Source organism: Zonotrichia albicollis, chromosome 7, assembly GCF_047830755.1.
Source record: "Zonotrichia albicollis isolate bZonAlb1 chromosome 7, bZonAlb1.hap1, whole genome shotgun sequence".
Lineage (NCBI taxonomy): Eukaryota > Metazoa > Chordata > Aves > Passeriformes > Passerellidae > Zonotrichia > Zonotrichia albicollis.
In genome coordinates this window covers 46,391,315-46,415,007 of record NC_133825.1, presented here as the reverse complement: position 1 = coordinate 46,415,007, position 23,693 = coordinate 46,391,315, and the positions used below count along the sequence as shown (strand labels likewise).

At 46.3% G+C, this 23,693-nt stretch overlaps 1 protein-coding gene across 1 annotated transcript in view; it reads right to left on the bottom strand.

The window, feature by feature from the left end:
• HTRA1 (HtrA serine peptidase 1) overlaps nucleotides 1-23,187 on the bottom strand; it is a 34,321-nt gene extending 11,134 nt beyond the window's left edge. The window contains exons 1-3 of the mRNA XM_005489867.4: nucleotides 22,684-23,187; nucleotides 7,077-7,176; nucleotides 6,524-6,728 (exon numbers count right to left, since the gene is read on the bottom strand). Of these exons, the coding sequence (XP_005489924.1) occupies nucleotides 6,524-6,728; nucleotides 7,077-7,176; nucleotides 22,684-23,137 (759 nt within the window). The 5' untranslated portion in view covers nucleotides 23,138-23,187. The remainder of the gene's footprint in view (nucleotides 1-6,523; nucleotides 6,729-7,076; nucleotides 7,177-22,683) is intronic.
• Between the last annotated feature and the right edge of the window lie 506 nt (nucleotides 23,188-23,693).

Here is a 23,693-nt window from a genome sequence, read left to right as displayed (position 1 = left end):
TTGAAATGAAACCAGTATAAAACCTATGAAAATCCTGTGATAGAGTGAGACAAACATCCTTCTGCAGCCCAGGAGCCCTGGCAGTGCCAGGCAGGCAGTGCTGTACCAGGATCATGTCAGAACACCCCTTCTGTGCCCTCACACCCTGCCTCTGGCAGGCTCATCCCAGGGAGGTTCAGGAGTCCTGGCGAAATGAGTGTGAGTTCAGGGCTCTTAATAACTATACTTAATAAATGTGCATTCTTCAATCTTTACATAATGTCTGATGGCCCTCAGGATGACATAAGCACCGCTCCAACTCGTGATTCTCCTGCTTTGACTGCAGATTTGCCAGTGCAGTTAATTAAAAGTGCCAGGCAAAGGACCATGCCTTGCAGCACAGGCAGCAGGGAGCCAGGAACACCCAAACCCAGCTCTCCCAGTGACTCACTGCATGGCTTTGGGCAACATATAATACCTTTTCTACCCCTGTCTTTTCTAACTCTTGCTTTGATGAAGCCTTGGGGCTCTGCTGGATCCCTGTTTACTCAATAAAACAAATCTGCAGGCAGGCATTCTGCAAGCACACAGAAATAGGACCAAACATGCAAACCCCTAAGTGGCACATGACTCACTGTTTACACCCAGACAGAGAAGGAGCCATTAATTAGGGTTAATATTTTAAGACATTGGCATCCCAAAGGGCTTCAGACGTTTTTATATATGGATTTGACTCCAACCCTGGATAAACACAACTCCCACGACATGGAGAGCTGCACACCACCACAAGAAATGGCTCCAGCCACAATAGGACACAGCTATTGTGGCATGAGAGGAGAGGTAGAGATCAGCATCATCAGCCAGAGGGACTCAGAGAAACATGGAATTGTTTAGGTTGGAAAATGACGCAGACATCTTTTATGAAAAATCGGAATTGTTTAGGTTGGAAAATGACGCAGACATCTTTTATGAAAAATCCTTTCCTTAGGATTTTTCCTCCCGAGAAGCTGAGAGGCCTCAGGAACAAAATGTAAACAATGGTTATCTGCTGCTGTGGAATGCAACAGGTGCATCTGTGATCGGTCTCATGTGGTTGTTTCTAATTAATGGCCAATCACAGTCAGCTGTTATCATTCATATCAATCACAAACCTTTGTTTTCATTCTTTCTTTGTCTATTCTTAGCTAGCCTTCTGATGAAATCCTTTCTTCTACTATTTTAGTATAGTTTTAATATAATATATATCATAAAATAATAAATCAAGCCCTCTGAAATATGGAGTCAGATCCTCATCTCTTCCCTCATCCTAAGACCCCTGTAAACATGGTCACAGGAAAAGGCCTCTGAGATTATGGAGCCCAACCACTAACCCAGCACTGCCAAGGCCACCACTAACCCAGTGTCCCAAGTCCTGCATCCACTTGGCTTTTAGATCCCTCCAGGAAGGGGGATTCCAACACTGCCCTTCAATGAGGAAATTTATCCCAAAATCCACCCTGGGCCTGCCCTGGCCCAGCCTGAGGCTGTTCCCTCTGCTCCTGTCCATGTTCCCTGGCAGGAGCTGTGCAGAGCCACAAGGGCCCCTGAGCCTCCTTTGCTCCAGGTGAGCCCCTGCCCAGCTCCTCAGGGATTCTCCAGCCCCTTCCCAGTTCCTCAGGGATTCTGCAGCCCCTGCCCAGCTCCCTCAGGGATTCTCCAGGCCCTTCCCAGCTCCGTTCCCTTCCCTGAACACCCTCCAGCCCCTCCATGTCCTCCTTGCAGTGAAGGGCCCAAAACCACCTCAGGATTCAAGGTGCAGTCCCAGCAGGGCCAGCACAGATGTTCACCTGGTGTCCTTTAACAGCACAACTTGAGTCAGATAAAATAAGTGAAATCTGGACAAAATAGCTCCAAAACTAAAAGAGGAGGAAGCACAAAACCACCACCAGGCACAGCCACTGCCACGGAGAAATGGAAACCAGGAGACAGACAGCCATAAGCAGGAGGTGTTTTGGTTTGAACTTTTTCATCCATGAAATAAGTGAATGTGTCTCCATGCTGGCACAGAAAGCAAGTAAATCCCTCCTCTGTTCTGTAATCCCCTTCATTTGTGGATGGAAAGTCAGGAATTTGCAGGAAGCACTTTGCCGTTCAATAAAGGGATGAAGAGGAGACAAAAGTTCTGAGTTCAATTTGTGTTAACCAGAGACAGATCTCCTTCATGCTTCTTATTTTTAGGTGGGAAAGGCACAGATGAACACTAATTCAGCAGTGAGTGTAACTCTGGCAAAACAAGTAACTGTCCTGGGAATTGCATTTCTGTTCTGACTAATTCAACTTTCAGAATACGTTATGGCAAAACAAAACCACCAGTCATGAGCACATAAAAATATAGAATATCATCTACAATCTAGAAACTGCTTGACAGAGAGTCAAAGAAAACAAAAAACCCAGGCTGAACACATTACAAGCCTCCAAAAGTATTTCATCTATAGTTAGAAAAGCAAAACTGAGTCTCCTTATCTAAATATGGAGCATGGGAAGCTTGTAGGAAAAAAAAAAGAAGAAAAGGACGAAGTCTTGTTTTGATATGTCACCAGCTTTTCAATTGCCTGGCAAGAGATTGCTGTTCTCCCTTAAAAATAAAATACAAATGAAATTACAATTAAATAAAATAAAAATAGCAATTAAAAATATGCTGGTGCTGGCAGACCCACCCTGGAGATGTGAGTATTTTGCTGCATGGAAAGCTGGACCAGCACATTGTCCCCACAGTGAGGGCTACTAGAAGCTGAAGATGGCAGGAAACCACTGCTGCCTAAACTGATGAATAAACTGGAGTTAAGATCCAAGCTTTTTACAAGATATTTCATTCTTATGGGTCCTGAACACTTCTGGAAGCAATATGTGGGCTTCCTCAGGCTCCTGAGAGGAAGCAGTGTATTACCCAGCCACAGATTTCAAAGTGAAATAGCATTTCAGAAAAGCCACTTACATCTGGTGTCCAAGTAGTTTGTTTCTTCAAAATGTGGGCTATTAAAATATTGATGCATAAACAGGGAAGTTTGCTTTCCTGACTCCTCCAGTTTGTACACACAGGGGAAAATCAAATCCCCTCTGACCACAAAGATACAGACACTCATTGCCTCAGGAAACCACCAGGGCAACGAGGGCAGGAGGTCTTGTTGATTTAAAAGTGTCAAACAGAGTGTTTATTAGTCAGATGCAGGAGAAACCTTAAGCTGAAGGTTTCAGCTGAAGGGCTGAAATGTCACCACAAATTAGAGATGGGTCACAACCCCACAGCTGCTGCACCATGCAGATGCCAAATCTTGTCTGGGGTAAAGAGACAGGAACTGGCCACACTGAGGAGCAAAAATCTCCAGGACCTGGCTTGTGTTCCCTGTGTGATTTCAGGGTCAGTGTCTCATGGCTGGATTTTGAGCATGTAGAAAGACGAAACATTTTAAAATAAAGCCATTCACCCTGCTCCCCCCATCATTTTTGTGGACAGAGCTCGATTTCCAGGGCTGAAAAGGGTCTCCAGAAAAAGCCACCTCCACCTTCCACTACTTTGGGCTTCCAGTTTCCATTTGGGTTGGTTTCTTTCATAATTCTGCCCCCCATTAACCCAGACATTGTCCATTAAACCACCCTGAAATTTCCTCTCCTCCTGCTGGTGTTTATTTGTCAGCAGCTGTATCACACATTCTGATTTAACAAGGTCGTTATTTGCCTTGAGATGGATCCCACAATGCAGCTCTGCCAGCAAAAAAGCATCTGCTGCCTTTGGGGTGTTGTGCAACAGTTCTGATGGGTTTCACACTCGCTGCAGAATCACACGTGCCACGCAGGACACATTATTTATTTCACCAGTCCCTGCCTCTGCTGCCAAAATCCAGCTTTTTCTAGGGAAATCCTATGAATTTAGCATGTTCATATCCAAATTGTCTGCAACTGCACTGCTCCTTTCTAGTGATGTGCTCTCCTCCTTGCATTTGGAAGAATATTTAGATGGGATTCATGGCTACCACATTGATTCCAATCTTACTTCCTGCTTTCAACACTCCAGCAAACTGCTCAGTGTCACCACAGACACGAGAAACACTGGTGCTCTCTTTTATAGACCGTAAAAACAAGCACATTTTAGGACTGGAACAACTGCTCCAAGGTTTCTGTTCCTCATTGACTGCAAGATGTTTTTCCACGGAGAAGAATTTAATCAAGGAAACGGTTCATCCTCAGTGCTGCCCAGATTTTACCACCCTTTTCATTTCCTACTGCACTCACCAAAGCCAAATTAGTTCTGGTAATGTCTCTGACCAGATGTTCACACCTTAGAGGGAAACAGCATCCAGGCTGCTGCAAAATCTGAGCAGCTGTAGGAATACCAGCTGAGAGCCTGATCCCAGCTCTGTTCCTAATCACAGAGCATTCTTCACCCTTCAGATCCTGCCTTAACATGTCACACATAAAAAAGAAGAAAAAACCCTTCTGCATCTTTGATGTCACCTTCAAATAATTTATTCCAATTTAAGAACTTCGCCTCTTACTTCAGAAAAATTCTTAAGGATGGTTTCCATGCCATTTCCAGATTTTTAAGGGGTCATTTGTACCAGTCCATTGAAGTCTCTGGCCAGCAAATACATTTCAAATATGTGATTTTAAAAAAGTCTTTCATGCATCTGAATGACTGCAAGGCATTCCAGCACAAAAATGAAAGTTCAAACTGAACTTGAAAGGGTATATAAAAATGCCCTATAAAAGTTCAATCTGAGAATCAATTTCTCACCTGACCACATTTCCATTTTAACTTTTTTTTTTTTGTGTGAACACATTAAGCACTGTTTTTAATTCTCAAATGCAAAGCAACACCTGTCCTGTGAACAGAGGTGCCTCAGATTTCACCTTGTGATTTCCCAGGGCCATGTTACCAGATCTGGCTGGAAATCTGGGTCTCCCATCCCTTTAAATTTCCCCCAGTCTTCTCAAAATCCTCCTGAGCTGCAGTGGGAGGCCAGGAGGAGAAACCACCCTAGGCACTGCCTTGTACAGCTGATAAGGTGCTTCCAAGGGCAGCTCAGACCAATTCCAGCCCTGTTGAGCAGTGCTGTCCACCACAAGCTCATCTGGATGAATTATCTTTTTTCCAAACTGTTTCCAGGTTCTCCCTTCCCACAAGCAGCTATCCAGGACAACTAGGAGCTATTTCCTCAGGGTATGAAATAACATTCAAGCCCATGCCTGCTCTTTTGAGTCCTCAATCTGCCCATCACACCAGTCCAGTGTCTCCTCTCTGTCCCCTCTCTCCTCCAGGAGTTCAGCTTCCTGCTGCTCCAAGTCCTTCCCTTCTCACCACGTCTGCTCTCCCCTCCACCTTGTATTTCCAATTTTAAAGCATTTTTCCAGCTGCCCTTCACTCCCTGTCCCATCGTGCTCACCCCAATGCTGCCAGTGCTTGTACTGGGGATCTTTCCCTTTGTTTCTTACTGCTTTTTCTTATTTTAAGATAAAAATGAGAAAACAAGCGATAACACGAAAACAGAGATAAAAACCACAGCAGAAATATTATTGGTTCTGTTTGGTTTTTCTGCCTGGTTGCTGTTCAGAAGCTTTCAAAAAAGAAGAAGATTTGAAGTTATAGAGGTGGCAAGGGAGCAGCAGGAGCACTCCATCCCTCAGGTCATCCAAGAGCTCTGCCTTAAGCTCTGGCTTAGTCATGAACTCTGGCACAAACACTTCTGACCTCGCTGGGGAATAGCCCTGAACTAAAACAACGCTGCAAGATCTACACATTTCTGAGTCATGTGTTTCAAATGAAGCATTCCTGCCCCTTAAACTTGGAGGTCATCAACTGACAGAGCAAACGAGGGGAGCCAACGTGAGCAGCACCCCAAAGAGCCACGTCTAGCTCACGGCAGCTCCATTACACAGCATTTCCACACAATATCCTCCTTGCTACGTGTGCAGAACCTCCTGACAGCTTTTCTGCTGTGGCAGAAGGCACAGCAATGCTGACAGAGGAGCATTTGATATGGAGGGAGATCATAAATGGGAAGCTGCTCAGAAAACCTCTTGCAGTGTAAGAACATCTTTCCAAGCTGGCTTTAATTTCCATGCTCAAGATGCTCCCCAAGGTATTTTCCACTTTACTATCTGCATCAGCAAGGGAAAAATGTGTCCTCTAAAAGCCATTTGTGACTTCAATATAGGCACTCAAGACAGAGTAGCACAAGCAAAACACCCCCATTTCTCCTCTGAGAAAGATTTATATCAGATAAAAGTGTGTGCAAACCAGCCAGCAAATTGGGGTGCTGTTTTTTATTTTGAGGACAGACAAAAAAGTGCATTTGTAATACTTTCACTACACTGAGAGGTGACAAGATTACCGCTGCCACCCACAAACTTGGCTTTTAAAAAAGTGTATCCACCTAGTTCATACATTCTCAACAACCCAGCCCAGTAAACAACTTGTTTTTCCTTCCGACCTGAAAATCAGCAACACTTTTTGGAAAGGAGGACATTAAATTAGAGGAACAAAATGTGTCTTGCTTTAACAACTCACCTGAGAATCTATTTTAATTAGTGCAATATCTGATTTTTCATCAACATCTTTAATTTTGGCTTCGTAAGTCTCCCCGTTCTTGAGCTCCACCTTCACCCTGTTCTTGTTGGTGACCACATGGGCGTTGGTGACGATCAGCCCATCCTCAGAGACAATGAACCCCGAGCCACTGGCTACAGGAACCTCCCTCTTGGAAAAAGGAAGTCTAAAAGACAAGGGAAATAAAACATTTATTGCTGCAAAAAGGATGAAAGGTCACAAATAATTCCAAATAACACACAGCCAAAAGGAGTTTGGTGAGTTCTTAATGTTTTAAGATATCTGCTGTTACTCTCATTAAGAAGATAAAGCCCATCCATTACTTTAGCTAATTATTTTTCCATGACTCTTAAATTATCTTTAATTCTTAAGCATGACAAATATTTATTATCTCAAAACCTCTTTGCTATTTCATGCCATCCATCAACAATTCTGTCACACTGGCAGCTGTTTTCAAGAATTAAATAAAAAAGAAAAAAAAAGAAATAAAACCAAGACTGGGCATCTTGTTTACTTGCGAAATAATTCAATGTGAACCACAGCAGGGGCGATCTTCTCCACCACATCTGCAATAAAGTTGTATTTGTGCCTCAGGCTGTTGGGATGTTCTTGGCCTGAAATAGAAACACAGGACGTGTCATGAGTTCCTCAAGTGACTGCAGGAGGGCCATTGCAAAACACCTGAATTAAAAAAAGCTCTGAGTGGGTATCTTTCCCTTCCTTAAAAGTCGTCTGCAGCATGACCCTCGGCCCTAGATTCCCTCCCTGCTTCTCTGCACAGAGGTGGAGTGCTTTGTCCTTAGGGGAAATGAGCCATGAACCTGCTGGTGTGGGGTGCACCCCACTGGGCCATGGGGCTCATCCCTCTGTGTGCCCAGGGATGGGGCACTGCAGGAGCACAGGGCTCATTCCCTGTCTGTGAAAGGGATTTTTGTGCTCAGACGCCTCCCTCGCTGCCCTCCTTTTCTGGATGGTCTGCTCAGCCTGGATGGTCTTCCCAGATTAAACAAGCCAGCTCTGTTCCTCTGCCAACATACGCCTTCTTGGAGGGTTCTGCAGTCTCAGGCTGCTGCGTTTGTAAAATGCCGAGGACACAGAGGTCCTGACCCCGGTGTGAGCCCTCAGCAGCTGCTGAGAAAGTTTAACTTGGGTACAGGATTGGGCTTCCTTTCCCACCAGTGTCCCCACACAGCCTGACCCAGCAGCCCCTGCCTGGCACCTATGTGTGGAAGAACCTTCCACACACTCACAAAACCCCACTCGAGGCATCCTTCCCACCCTGAGCTCCACCAGCTCCACGGATCCCACCCTGAGCTCCACCAGCTCCACGGATCCCACCCTGAGCTCCACCAGCTCCATGGATCCCACCCTGAGCTCCACCAGCTCCATGCATCCCACCCTGAGCTCCACCAGCTCCATGGATCCCACCCTGAGCTCCACCAGCTCCACGGATCCCACCCTGAGCTCCACCAGCTCCACGGATCCCACCCTGAGCTCCACCAGCTCCATGGATCCCACCCTGAGCTCCACCAGCTCCATGCATCCCACCCTGAGCTCCATCAGCTCCATGGATCCCACCCTGAGCTCCACCAGCTCCATGCATCCCACCCTGAGCTCCATCAGCTCCATGGATCCCACCCTGAGTGAGCTCCACCAGCGCCATGGATCCCACCCTGAGCTCCATCAGCTCCATGGATCCCACCCTGAGTGAGCTCCACCAGCTCCATGGATCCCACCCTGAGCTCCATCAGCTCCATGGATCCCACCTTGCTCTGGAGCCACCCCCAGAGCTGTGAAATAGATAGGACAACACAATGATACCACAAAGCTCTGCATTCCTGGGCAGTGCTGCAACAAAAGCTCGTGGTCACTGGGTATTCAGCAGGGGCCAGTGGGGTTTTCAAATGCCTCTGGATACCCAACTCACATTGTGGCCAACAGAAAACCTGTCTGCACCAAGGGAAGTTTAAAAATCTCTGGGGAAAACTCACAGTTCTTACACAGCTCCTCCTTCTCAGGCAGTTCAGGGGCAAAAACATTGCTTTTTAAACTTGGGAGCAGCTATGCAAATTGGGAACACCCCAAAGAGTTATTTTGTGTTCCTTCAGAGGCGAGAAACACCCTTTGTTTTTATTTCAGTTTTATCTGGTGCGTCCATCTCCTGTTACACAGGCAGAAGCCAAGCCTGTTACAGGCTTTCAGAGGAGTATTAATGAGCTGTGCTGCTCCCATCCATCTTTGCCATTTGGCTTCTAAATCCATGCAGAGATTAAAGCAATAAGCAGCTTGTGGATGCCGTAAGTGCCTTTGACGGTGTAAGAGGACGATTTATTTGCAGAATCATAGAAGGACTATCCCATAAACCTATCCCAATACCAAAACCCCGAATGCCCTTTGCTGTTGGAAACACCAGAGAGGAAAGCCATGCAAATTTTCAGGCACACGCTGGAGGCAATAGTGATTTGGGAACAAAGTGCCCCTGCTTTTAACACTAACCAGACACTGGTTTGGTTCAGGGGTGAGCATGTTCCAGGTGAGTTCCCAATGCCAACAGCACACACTGTCCCTCAGGAGAGGGGTGCATGCTCCTCCCAAACACCATCTGTCACTCAGGGACAGGTTTTTTCCTTATTTATACCCTGTGAAACATCTCAAGGGCTTTTAAAGGCAGCCAGTCACAAGCAGCAGCCACAGCAAGAACCACATAACGTGCTGTGCTGTTTCAGAAATGTTTATCTGCCTTATGAAGCAGCAACATTGATCAGGAGACTTTTGCCCTCACCTCACTGTTTTCCTCAAGAATATCAGTGCTTTCTGATTTACACATGAGCTGCTGCCCTTGGGCTTTTGTCCCACAGAGGACATTTCTCTGATTGAGAAATATCAATTTACCAAACGATTTATATTCCCTACTAGAAATATTCAGTATCAAACAAGTCATGCCATTGCTGTAAAGCTGGCATTATCACAGGGGCAGTTCTGGGAAGCTGCTACAATAAGAAATGCAGCCTGGAATGATCCACTTGCATTAAATAGGTGCTTGGACAGATTATCAGGTGGGATTAACGTGGTGCTGGGCTAAAACTCCACAGGGCACTGCTGCAGCCATGGATCTGCTTTTTGATCACTGCTTACAAAATGATTTCATCTCAGCTGCAATGCTGTAGACATCCAAAGGTCACATCCTGCCCTTGGGAAAAAAACAAAAAGCTCCACGGATGAGGGAACTACACAGGCAAAGCAAAGCTTTTTTTTCATGCCTTCAATCTTTTTTGCTTTTAGCCATTGAAGAAAAAGGATGCCCAGGCTGTACATGGTGAGACTGCTAATACCTCATCTCAGAGCTGCCTTCCCTTGGAACTGGAGCCTACAAAAGCCAGGATTTCAGAGGCAGCAGTATTTTGTCCATGATCCACCTCCTCATACAGTCCCAATCTAAACTGCAGAGTGAAAAAAAAGTTCAGAAGTTCCTACTTTTGAAAAAGTTAGATAATAAATACTAATTCATGGCATACTGACCCAAAAAGCTCCCAGCAGCTGGCTACGCCTGCCTGTTGCTTATGCATTAGGAATTCCTGCATTGTGTAACACGGTTTTGCAACTGCTCTTGAACCACTGCCCATTTAAATGGAAAACATACCTTTTTAAAGCAAAAAAACAACAGTCAGAGCTCTGATCTTGATGAATTCATGGATGAACATTAACAAAAAAATTCCTGTAAACTGGTCTTTACCATCAACATAAAATCTGAATGCTGTAGTAAAAGTATTGATGCATTGAAAATTCTCTTATCACTGAGATAAAGAATAATGGAGGGGGAAAAAAAGCTGATTTCTCTTTGGGACTACTGAGCTGCACATGGGGAGCTGAGAGCTGCACTGATCTTTCCTACAAGAAACCACCTTTGTGTGTGAAATTTACCTAACATTTGAACCTAGGCAAAAAGGAGCACGTGGAAGCTTAAATGGCCATAAAAACACCAACATTACAAATTTAATATGGGCAGGTGCTCATTCCTCAACCACCACAGGGCAGTTTCCAGCAGTGAAACTGAGAACATCACCAGGTATACTTCCCTCTTCTCTCTCACACGTCTATTTTCCAGCTGCACCAATAGCTCAGGGCCTTTTGGTAACAAATATGTTTTTGGTTTTGGTTTGGGGGGGAATTTTTTTTGTGGGGGTGGTGTTGTTTTGGTTTGCTTCTAAATCATTGAGAACTGGGCTTGAATAAAGCTCAAGTTTCTAAATACCTTCAGGCTCTGATGTTCAAATCTTCCCAGACTGCTCCTCTTTCTATTTATATGCTGTGATTATTGTGTTTTGTAATGTTTTTATTGAACTATTGCACAATGCCCTAAAATGCCCACGAGCACGGCTAAGAAACCTTTATTAATTACATTATAAAGATGATTGTTGTGAATTCAGCTAATGACAAAAAAAAAAATCCAAAATATAAATAGGTTATAGCATGAAAAATTCCCAAGGCAACTCAATTCTTCAAGGACTTCAAAGGTGTGCTGGCTGCCAGCCCTGAAATGAGAAGGCAAATCTCTGCCAACTGGCATTAACAGGGCTAATAATCAGTAAACAGACTGCTAGGAGAGCAAGACAGAGTACCAAGCCATGAAAAAAAGCACACCCAGCTGTAAACAACTGAAGTAATTTGGTTTCATGAAGAGGAGCCAAAAAGCAATTCAAGATCTGGGTTCTGGTTAGGTCATTACTCAAAGTGGCATCGATGCGATGATGCTCACAGCTCACACATGCTGCTTTTGGTGGTTATTTTGAGCTGAACTGAGGAGAGGCTTTGGAGATAGAAATCTCACCAAAGTAACCTCTCCCCTTCTGCTGGGAGAGCTGTCTGCTGCTCTGGAAGGGCTGATCTTGGCATAGAGAAGGGAGCAGGTCTTCAAACAAAGCTTTGGGCACATCTCAGTCAGGCATGGGGCTTTTCCCCACCCAGTTTTCACTAATTTTCCCTTTTTAAAAAAGGGGGTTCAGCTTTACTTTCCGCTGACTGAGGTGAGGAACAAAATAATGATCCCATTTAACAGGATTTTTTGTCTTAGACATGGTGAAAGGGGAAAAAAGGCACATCCCAGCAATTCTGTCCCACCCGCGCTGAAGGGCTGCAGTTCCTGGGATAACTAAAGATATCAAACTGCCCAGGCTGCTGAAAATAGGTGAGCTGATTTCCTCCTGCACTCACCACTTGTTCAGACACACACAGGGGTTTGAAAGCATGGCTTGGGATTCTCTGCAGAACGAAACCAAAAGAGCTGCAAGAGCTGCAGCACTCACGAAAGCTCTGGGCTGCCAGAACCGGTGACTACTGACACAAACCACAAACCAAGTTTTCCTTGGAGAACTTCCACCCTTCCCAAATAAAACTCCAGCCACTGCTGTTTGTACAAACTTCCATTCATGCCATAAAAACCTCCAAACCTTTGACTATGGAGGCAAAAAAAAACTCCAGCAAAGGTGCTCAGCTCACTGAAAACAGGGGGATCAGCAAGCCCTGCTGGAGAGAGACAAGGAAAAAGTGTGGGAATCTGCTGCCACACTTTCTTTTTTTTAAATTACAGAAAGCTGCAAGCCTAAATATTCCACTTCCTATTCAAGGATAAGTTGTGTAATTCCCCAAAAAAAGGGTATTACGCAATGAAAACACTAAGAAAATAAGGAACAACACTCGACGTGTCACAGGCAATTTGCTCAAGAGCAGCTCTTAGGTCATTGGAGGGAATTTTGAGAGGTCTAAACCACAGCACCTTGTTAACACAGATGCTATTGCATCAGTTATTTTTCCCCTGTATAATCCATGCAGAAACTCAAGACACCTCACAGATTTCTGGGAGGAAAGTCTGCATTACTGTGATGTCCCTAAAAGCAAAAATACTTTCATAGCCTTAAATAATGGTAGAATAAAATGCTTGAAACCTCTCCAAACAGTAAACTGCACAAATCTGGTCTTCATTTAAAATATTTCCTGCAGCAAGAACCACTGCATGATTAAAGAGAGGGCTTTAAGTGAAATTGCTATTTGGCATTAATGCACACGTGCAAAGGGAAACTAAAGTCCATTTTCATCACCATAATATTTAGATGATCAATTCCTTCTTGGCAGTGTTCAACAAGGACTTTGTATTTTCCTTGCTAATCCAAAAGCAGAAACTCATTCATTTTAATCACTGATTTTAAACAAACCCAAAAGAACTGCCAAGCTAAACAAAACAGGGAATCTACACAAAGTTCATAGAACAGAGCAGCTCCCAAATTAATGGCAACACAGGACAGATTTCAGAGCAATGTGTGGTCACTCATAGAACAAAAGATCGTTTGAGTAACAAAATAAAGGTGAAAAAGTTTATGTTTTAATTGATATTCTACTCATTCACTACTGGCCACAAATTAATGCTTGCCCTGAGAAGAGCTTGGAAGCGAAAGGTAGTGAGAATCCAGTTGTAGGAATAAGTAAAAGCAGATGTTGGCAACACAGGAATGTTACCAATATCTGATGTCCCATCCCTGGCAGTGTCCAAGAACAGGTTGAACAGGGCTTGGAGCATCCTGGGACAGGGGGACGTGTCCCTGCCCATGGGGGGAATGGAATGAGATCAACTTTTAGGTTCCTTCCAAGCCAGACCACTCTGTGATAGTAAGAATTATCAAGTTACGTGAAGAGAATGACAAAAAGAGCTCTTGTGTATTTATAAAGCAACAACAAAAAGTATTTGAAGATCATGAAATTGCAAAGTAGAGCCTTTAGAGAACTTTGGTCCAACCTCTTTAGTCCAGCTTTGTTCTTAGTGGGATTCAGACCTCTTTGGCATCCAATACCAAGGGTGTTCAGGATGTTCTTGCCACTGAAAATGGTCAATGGGCAAATTCCTTATGTAATATGCCCACAGCTTTCCTCCAGGAAGTTCCTATATCATTTCAGATTTACACTTTCATTTTTAGCCAAACAGGGACTTTTCCTACCACTTATCTACACGGCAGAGTCTAAGTGGGAAGGCAATCAGACACAGAACACCTTTGTTACAGCTCAGCTGCGGAATTACTGTAGATCACAGGACTGGAAGGCTCTGCAGAGAAGGAATGCCCTGGATGGGTGCATCCTGGTCCAAGCTGTGTTACTCAGTCTCCATGCAACTTGCAAAAAGCAATTTATGCTTTAGTGCCTTAGATTTAGCTCTAAAATGGGCATAACCCTATTTTATCTGATTGGAACAATCTCAGCCCTTAGCAACCCTTGCAGAACCTCACAGGGAGAAAATATGTATATAAAAACTCCCAGGAATGCCAGAAATTCCTTTATAAACCAAGTGCACTGGCTTGAGTGCAAAACAGACTCAGAATTATAGCAGCAAGGAACAAAAACCACGAGACTTTTGAGCTGATGAGGCTCAAAGGCAACTGGGTGTCAGGCAGGAATCCAGGGAGGAGAGACAGCTCCATCTAAAACAACAGGAAACTGCAATTCCTTCTGTAAACAGCAGCGGTGAGGTGGGAGGAAACCCAGCCTGGGCATAAACAGGGAAGGGAAGGAAAAAGGAAAACAAAAAAGGAAAGGAAAAAGGGGAAAGGAGGAATGAAAAAAAAAGGGGGGGGGGAAGGGAATAGGGAAAGGAAAGGGGAAGGGAAAGGGGAAGGGAATGGGGAAAGGGGGAAAGGGGGAAAGGGGGAAAGGGGGAAAGGGGGAAAGGGGGAAAGGGGGAAAGGGGGAAAGGGGGAAAGGGGGAAAGGGGGAAAGGGGGAAAGGGGAAAGGGGAAAGGGGAAAGGGGAAAGGGGAAAGGAAAGGAAAGGAAAGGAAAGGAAAGGAAAGGAAAGGAAAGGAAAGGAAAGGAAAGGAAAGGAAAGGAAAGGAAAGGAAAGGAAAGGAAAGGAAAGGAAAGGAAAGCCCTGGGAGCAGGAGCTGCCATTCCTGCAGCAGCATTGCCATATTCACACAATGCTGAAGGGGATTCAGCCAGGATGACCAATTAATTAATTAATCTCAATTAATTGGGAGCCAGAAGCCCTCTGACAATGGCACAGAGCTCTGGTGGCCATGCCAGCAGTGCCCTGCACAGGCAGCAGGAGCAGCAGGAGCAGGGAGATGCTCAGACACACAGAATAAAGGTGAAGAACAATTCAGGGCAAGGGCAAAGAGTGCTGAGCTGGAAAATGTCATTAAAAAAATGTAATTCCAGCAGCCCTGTCTGAGCTGGAGGCACCAAGAAATGTAAGTCAGGTAGTTATGGAAAAGAGTCTGCCTCATTTCCTGCAGACAGAGGAACAGAGTATTTCAGCCAACAGGTTAAAGCAGACAATTCTCTTCTCTGCAGAAGGCTGAAAATACAACAGATGAGTCAGGAATAATTTCTCCTCTCCTTTTTTTTCAGCCCTGCTCAGTTTGTGTCCCTTCCAAGTTGGGTCATTACCCTGTTTTACCTCCCAGCTCCAACAGACTACAGGCAGAGAACCAGCAAAGTAACCTCAAAACTCCCATTAAGCACCAAGGACGTGGTAATTCCTATATCCCACACGTAACCAGCAGCTGCCTGATCTTGAGATCTCCTGAAATTAAAAACCCATTAAGATCTCATTTTAAGTATGTGAGAAACTTTCACACTGCATCTTCAGAAGAAATCCCTGCTTAAGAGATGCTTAGCTTCAACTTCCAGGAACCCTGGTATGAAGACACCAGGGAATAAAAACAAGTTCTTGTTTTCATGCTTCTTGAACTTCTCCCTGGCCTAAAAACAACCCTCTTAAGGGGAAAGCCTGTAAAAAGCTTCCTAAGATGCTGCTTTTCTGCAGCTGGAGGAGGCATTGATTTCACCACTTTCTGTGCAGGGCTTAGGAGAGACATGGAGTTGATACAAATAAGGGTCAAATCTATAGGAAAAAATAGATAGAAAGCCCTCAGAACAGTAATAAAACAGACAACACTCCTCCTCTGGGGTGTTGTAATTGTACAGTACTTGATCTCAACATAATTACATTGCAAAAGCCTCAATAGCCTGAAAGATCTGTCAGCCTTTGGCAGTATTTTCTACATCTGTGTCAAGAATCACTCCAAGACCACCCAGACTTGTTGTAATGTGGACATGAGAAATCAGTGAGTGGCTGGGAAACGAAGCTGGAAGGATGAGGATGTTCCTTCTGCATCCCTACCTGGGATGGGGAGCTGCAGTGAGGGGGTGGCACTGCCACTGCTGGGGCTGCCCCTGTCACACAGCCCTGCTGCTCCTGCTGCTCCCCATGAGAGGTTTAAAGGACAGCAGGGGTCCATTTCACTCTCAAATACGCATTTTTCAAAGATATTTAGAGTCCTGATTATTATATTCCCTGCTCCTCTATTAACAGCAGCTATTGAAATATTGATATTCTTATCCCCACACCTAAAGGTTCAAAGGACAGCAGGGCTCAATTTCACTCTCAAATATTCTTTTTATAAAGATATTTAGAATCCTGATTATTATACCCACTGCTCCCCTATCAACAGCAGCTATTTAAATATTGATATTCATATCCCCACACCTGTCCTGCTTTATTTTATGGACCATGTGAGTATCTTTCATATTTATTATATTTCTATATGATTATATTTATATATTTATATATTATTTATATATTTGTATATTTACATACAAATATAATATTTATGTATTATTTATAAATAATGAATAAAATATTTGTAAAATTATAGTTCACAAAGAAAAAAATTTCATATTTTCATCTTTACAAGTGGCTTCTGCTTGCCCACTTTCAGTGTCTGAATACAAAAGGAAACAAGGGTTAGCCAAGTTTACCTTCATAGATTGAGGTCTACACAGAGATAGAGAAAGGGCAGACACTCCAAACAGCGCCTGTGCTGTCCTGGAAAAAGGAGTGAATCATCCCTTCACACCACCACAAATGTTGAAGCATGAGATTCCTGGGGACTGTGTTTATTTTGGGGGGTTGTGTTTATTTGGTGGAGGGGAGAGACTTGTTTGGGTTCCTCTTCCTTCCTGGTGCACCCACTCCTTCCCTCCTGCAAGAGAATTTCTGCAGAGCAGATCGACAGATCATCGATGCTGTTGGCAGGGCAAAGCCAAAGCTGCAGCCTGAGAGTTTGAGAAATAGAGCAATGGAAAAGAAAAGTCATGGAAAATGGAGCAGCAATGCTGGCAAGGTGCAGAAAACTGAGCAGGGACTCGTGAAAGCTCAGTTTGCTCTCAGCTCTGCTGCTGGCTGACCTTGAGCAAAGCTCTTTATCTTTCCCTGCCCCAGATTCACTGTCTGCGAAATGGGGCAATGACAGTGGCCTCTGGAAAAATATTGAGAGCTCTCCTAAAGTTACCCTCTGCTACAGAAAATATTTCAAATTTTAGACCAGTGGGTAACTTCTGTGCATGGCTGCCAGATTCACTAAGCATTATTTCATCCATCGGTTGTCTGGCAACAAAAGTCCCAGCGCTACCAGAAGCATTTCAAGCACCATAGCTCAGCCTCACTGAGGTTTCCAGCAGCAATTCTGCAAAAGGGGATGTAGGAATTATTCACTGCACATCCCTCTCCATGTCTCACCAAAAAAAGGCTTTACAACAGCAAGGAGATGGAAAGACTGAGAAACCCTGATGGGGAAAAAGTGACAGGGACAAGAATGAGGTTTGGTTGACCAACACCACACAGAGTTTTAGTGGCACTGCCCTCATTGACAGGGCCAGGTATCAGCCTGCAGGAAAGGCAGAGGAAAATGCATCTGCTCACACATGGAACATGTATTTGCTTTGTTTTCCCTATTTTTTCCTCCAGAAACAGAGCACTTGTAACAAATTGCACAAGCCAGCTGACCTCCAACCTTGTGGTTCCCCTATCAGTCCACCAGGGTGTCTGATATTCTGATATTAACCCAGAAATTCAAGAGCTGCTCTGCCTGTCTGCATTATTCACCTCCAATTGCTAAAATGTGGTGGCAATGACCTTCTCAGTTCATTAAACTTTAAAATAACTACTCACCTGTGTCCTGTCTCACAAGCTTAAGATATTATAACTCTCCTGTTACCTACAGTTATAAGGTCAACATCCTTTAGTAAAAGATCAATTATTTAAAATATTATTTTATCAACTATATCCCTTTGATATAAGGGAGTGGAGGCTTATTTTTTAGTTATATTCTTCTCTTTGAAGCAGGATAAATAATTCGGGAATCACAGCGACCTGCACACAGAAGGCGAAATAAAGTTTTTTATTCTACATCCTGAACACAGGCTCCAAAATAATGTCAGGTATTCACTTGGGCCCAGTTACAAGGGCAGTGGGACCCAGTGCCAAGTCCAGCCAGGGATCCTGGAGGCCCCAGCAGCTCCTGGGAGTGAGGAATGGCTGCATTTACAGCACAAGTTCCACAGAACCCCACCTTCTATTTCTGACGTTGCTTCCTTTCACTCCAAGCACACGTAAACTCACATTTGAAAAATATTTTCCAGCTTCTCCTATTTCTTGGACGGCAGAGCCCGAAAGCTGCTCAGGATCTGCTGCCTCCCTCACATCCTAACAACACTCCTGCTGCTTACTCATGGCCTCAAGCATTCCTGCCCAGTCCACAGGTACCTTTAAATATCAAAGCCCAGAAGATGAAAGGATTGAATCTTTCCTTGTTCCCAATCTGTGTTTACTGACTTGACTGTTTGAAGTCTGGAGACTGCGAAATTACTGCCTGCTCCCCAGGAAGGAAATCTGGATGTGGAGAGCAGAAAAGGTGAGCTGCTTCTGACAAACCACTTCTTACAGTTGCCTCCTCTCCGAGCTGAATACTTGGCTTTGGAAAAGCTTTTTAATCCCACACTTGGGAATTGGTGCTCTTCTGGAAAGATGTTGCTATTTATTTCCATTGCCTTCAGCTGCCTCTTCATTCCCTCCTTCCCTCCCTTCTCCTGCTGCTGCAAAATAGACTGAGGAGAAGTTGGAAAAGAATGACGTTCAGACCACCCAAACAGCAGCTGAGGGAGGAGATGACATTTAGCAGCACTGGAATGGTCATTTGTGCACTCAGACCCCAAAATCCTGCTCCTCCTGGGTCATTCTTAATAGACTTGGCACGTGCCAAGTAACCTGCCAAAGTCTCCCAACACTTCTTCAGCACACAAATAACAATAATAAAACCACCACCAGGTGCCTGTTATTATCTTCAGGGAAGCAGCTGAAAGCCTAGTTCATAACAACAGTATCAGCTTCCCTCTTGATAAATATCTGGCTGAGCTCCCAACTGTCACAGACACATTTTATGAAAAATCCTTTCCTTAGGATCTTTTCTCCTGAGAAGCTAGAGGCCTCAGGAACAAAATGTAAACATTGAATATCTGCTGCTGTGGAATGCAACAGGTGCATCTGGGATTGGTCTCATGTGGTTGTTTCTAATTAATGGCCAATCACAGCCCAGCTGGCTCAGATTCTCTGTCGGAGACAGAAGCCTTTGTTATCATTCTTTCTTTTTCTGTTCTTAACCAACCTTCTGATGAAATCCTTTCTTCTATTCTTTTAGTGTAGTTGTAATATAATATATATCACAAAATAATAAATCAGCGTTCTGAAACATGGAGTCAGATCCTCATCTCTTCCCTCATCCTCAGACCCCTGTGAACACCGTCACACCCAACCTTCACAAGTTTCCCAGTTGAGTTTCTCCCCCTGCCCTGGTTATTATCCCTTCCTGCCAGACCTGCAGCATTGTCAGGCACAGGAATTCAGGCAGGTCCCTCTCCTGCCCATCCCCTGTGCCCTCAGCTCACTCTTAGGCTGCTCTAGAAGGACTCAGTCAATGACAAATGGGTTATTGACCACAGAGATCCTTTTCTCCTGCCAGATAATGACACTGAGACACTTGGATGCCTGGTGCATTTCAAAACACAAAGTCAGGCACTTTGCAAGAAACTGAGTGACTTTTTGTTTTTGCTCCCCCCTTGCTGTCTGTAGAATGTTAAATCAGGTGATGGAGTAGCAAAGCCTGTATCTCAGTGATACACAGCTTTCTAGACTGAGCTCCCCCTCACCTCTGCCTTCTCCCCAGGCAGTCCAGCTGTGATGTCCTGCTTAATCCAAGCCATGAAAGCTCCCATCAAACCCAGATGTGACATCATGGTGAGAGCACGCCTGGGACAGATGTCAGAGCCACCTGTGACAGATGCCAGCGAGCTGAGGGCTGCTGAGCTCACTGAGATACCACATTAGACATGGTAAACCCAACAAAAATATGAAAACATATAAACCAGCTCAAAACCAGGCTGAAAGTAGTTAGAAATGGAGAGCAACCACAAAGAATGTTCTCCTTCCTCAGGTTAATGAGGAAAGGACAAATCCAGGTCAGTTTATGTTTTACAGTGTGCAGAGGAGGGCACACTGTCCCAAAACGCCTGCCAGCACTTGTGGGAAAAACGAGGAAGGGAATAAAGCCTGGTTGAAGTTCTGTGCTGGGCCCTCTTCCCTTGGTCAGCAGGAGGGATTTAAGGCCACCAAAAACATATTTGCAGAAGAAAAAGAAAACATCCTCCCAGCATGCTGAACCTCACCACTGAACATCGAGGTCTCGTGGCAGTGACCTCGCTCCTGGGCGTGGGATGCTCTGACACAGCCACAGATCCTGCCCAGGGCACATTCACCTCTCTCTGTGCCTCTGTGTTTGGTACCAGCACACACAGAGCTGCAGCAGCACGGGCTCTGCAGGCCTGAGCATCCTCTGATGGAAAGGGAATTTTGTATTTGGTATCAGCACACACAGAGCTGCAGCAGCACGGGCTCTGCAGGTCCTTTCTGATGGAAAGGGAAGATTTCTTCAGTGGCAGCTGCAGCTCGGGGCTGGGGCACAGCAGGAGGGGTGGCACTGGTTATGCTGGCACAGCACAGCTGGACACTGCTAGGGTTTTTTAAGGCTCATTTTGCAAAGGGAATCATTCCCCTTCAGCACTCAGACCCACAGCAACCTGCTCCTGCCTCTGCTGCTTCCCTTTAAACACTGCTGGTATTTGAAGAGATTCCCTGGGAATCGCTGATCAGCACTGGGAGTGAACTGAAGGAGATGAAAACTGAAAATGACAGAAAGTTTTACTTTATCTTAAGCAATATACACAGCATTGTGTATATACGATATACACAATGTATACGCACTTGACCATCTAGTGAAATAGTGTGAAGTTTAAAAACACCAACAAAAAGCACTTTCCAAACCCTTTCTCTATGTTCCCATTCCTTTGTTTCCCAAGGCTGTTGCATTGTATTGACCAAATTATTTACGTGGGTGTGCTACTATGAAAAAAACAGCTAGAGATAACTCAATCTTTAGGTAGAAAAAGCACTCCTGATGATGAACTCAAAATAAAATTAAAAATTAACTGCATTAAGGAGCCAAATATTAGGCAATGCTTTTTCAAAACATCGATTCAAGCACTTTACAGCCTACCCTCCATCCCTTTTTAGTTCAGGTTCTCTACATATGAAAAAAAAGCTTTGCTGGCAGCAATGTTTGCTCTCATCCAGAGATAAACATGTGGTGCTGGTTGGCTTCTCCAGCACTTTCTTTTTGTTCCAGAGGTGCAACAGGGCAAAATGATTGTGTGGAATTACTCCTGATGGATCCACAACAGCAGCAGAGCTTTCCTAGACAGGGACTCTGTGCAGCCCGTGCATTTTCTGTCCCCCTCACCAGAGGCACGCATTGCTCCCAGCTCAAACACAGCCCCAATTCTGCAAACGTTCGGCAGAAAAGGCCGAGAAAACAACACTGGTTTCACGAATCAAGAATAAAAATCACAAGGCATTGTCTTACACGGGGCATCAGGAAACTGCGGGGTGAAAAGTTTGATTGTCTCCAGTGACAGCAAATGCCAGCAACGTGCCACAGAGCACAACGCAGCTCTGACACCGAGGGGACAGCCAGGGGTACAAAAAATTGATTGTGTTGACACCAGAGCTGTGAGCTTGATCTGTAGGTTGAACACACAGCCACTACACATCAGAATGTTTTTCTGCTGGAGAGATGATGGCTAAGTATAGAAGAAGATACTTATATTTTTGTATAAGTTGTATCATTTCTGGACTTTAAAAAAAGGAAGTCCAGAAATGATACAACTTATACAAAAATAATCAATCCTCACTAAAACAATACTGACTTACTAAAAAGTGACTACTACTCTAGAAATAAAGGATTAATTCATGCTAATTTTTGTTACCCCCTAATGGTGCTGAACGGCTCGGAAGGGATAGAGAGCCTCGGCTTACGGGGTTTAATCCAGCCCGCATTAGGGGCTGCATCTTGTGACGATCATCCCCTGCTTATCCCAGCTCGGCTTTGCCCGCTCGGTGTCACATCCTGCACCCACCGCTCCCACCACACCGAACGCTTCTCCGGGCTGCTCAGCCACGTTTCGTAACACAGCAATGGCTCTTTACACCCTTTTCAAATAATTTACATCCGTCCTGCACTCCGAGTATCCACATTACACTGGGTCTGACTACGTTGACAACTAAAGAATGCCGAAGGAGAAACGCCACGCGTTGTTACTTATCGGCGCCCATCTCCATCCTCAAAAAACCCCAACAAAAACAAACACAAAACTCTAGGCTGAGCTTAACACGCTGTTAACAGGCTTCTCCCTTTCCAGCAAGTATTTTATTAACCAGAGCGCATTTGCTAAGCCAGGCCAAGGCAGGCATCAGCCTGCTCTGCCCACCCCTTTGCTCCATCACATCCGAGCGGCTCCTGCATTCCTGGCTTTATTCCCCGGGGCATTTCCCTGTCACAAAGCGCCGGGACGGGAGCGCGCTGAAGTTATTCCTCCAAACTTTGCTGCGCTCCGCAGCCGCACCCGCTGCTCAGGGTTTGCACCAGTTTCCCCTAATTTCGAGCCGGGCATCACCCCTCGGCTGGGGGGGAGATAAGTGTAAATCGGGTACTGGGTTTTTCGCCCCCCTGCACTTGGCAGCCGCAGCCAAACCGGTTTCTCGCTGAGCCGGAGCGGCCGGGCTGAGCCGCGGCCAAGCCCCGTGTCCGGCTCCTCCCGGGGAACCGCATCCCGAGCGGGCATGAGGATGCAGGGGCCGAACCTCCGCGCATCCCCCGCACCCCGGGCCGTCCCCCCGCGCATCCTCACCCTGCCCGCAGGCTCCGCGCTGGATGGCGATGATGGGCGGCTGCCGGAGGAGCTCTGCGCGGCGGCTGGCGGCCCGCAGCTGGCAGTGGCTGGCGTAGGTGACCGCATCGCTGCCGCACACGGGCTCGCTGCTGGTGCACTGGCAGCGCCCCGCGGCCGCCCGCTTGCGCACGGTGGCCGAGGCGGGCACGGCTCCGGGCGGCAGCACGCACTGCAGCCCCTCTCCGCAGGGCGGCCCCGCGCCCCCGCACGCCTCGCCCTCCTCGGCCCCGCACACCCGGCAGCAGCCGCAGGCGTCGGGCACGGGCCCGCCGGGACACGCTGCGGGCAGCGCCGGGCAGCGGGAGCGGTCGCAGCGCTCGGGGCAGGCGGGCGGCGGCGCGGCCAGCAGCGACGGCAGCGCCGAGGGCAGCAGGGCCGCCAGCAGCAGCGTCCAGCCCCGCAGCAGCGGCATCACGGCGGCTCCGGGGCGGCGAGAACGGGGACAGCGCGGTGAGAGCGCCGGGGGCCGGGCGGCCGCTTTAAGGGAGATGCGGCGGGGCGGGACCGGAGCGCGGGCACGGCCCCCACCCCGGGATGGGGCTGGGACACCCCCACACCGCCCCCCCGGGACAGCGGCGGCCCCCGGGACAGCGACATCGCCCGGGACAAGAGATATCCCCCTCGGGACAGAGATATCCCCCCGGGACAGAGATATCCCCCTCGGGACAGAGCTATCCCCCTCGGGACAGAGCTATCCCCCGGGACAGAGCTATCCCCCTCGGGACAGCGGTACCGCCCGCGGGACAGAGACAGCCCCGCGGGACAGAGACACTCCGAGGGGAAAAACCACCCACAGTGGGAAAGCTCCAGGTTCTGTCATCCTCTCTCCATGGAAGGCTGTGTCTCTTTGTAACTCTACCTTTGATAGTGGTTGTTCTAGAGAGAAAAGGTGTAGAATTGTTTTTTAACATGTCAGACAGTGACATCCTTCCCGGGACAGCGACATATTCCCCGGGACAGAGATATCC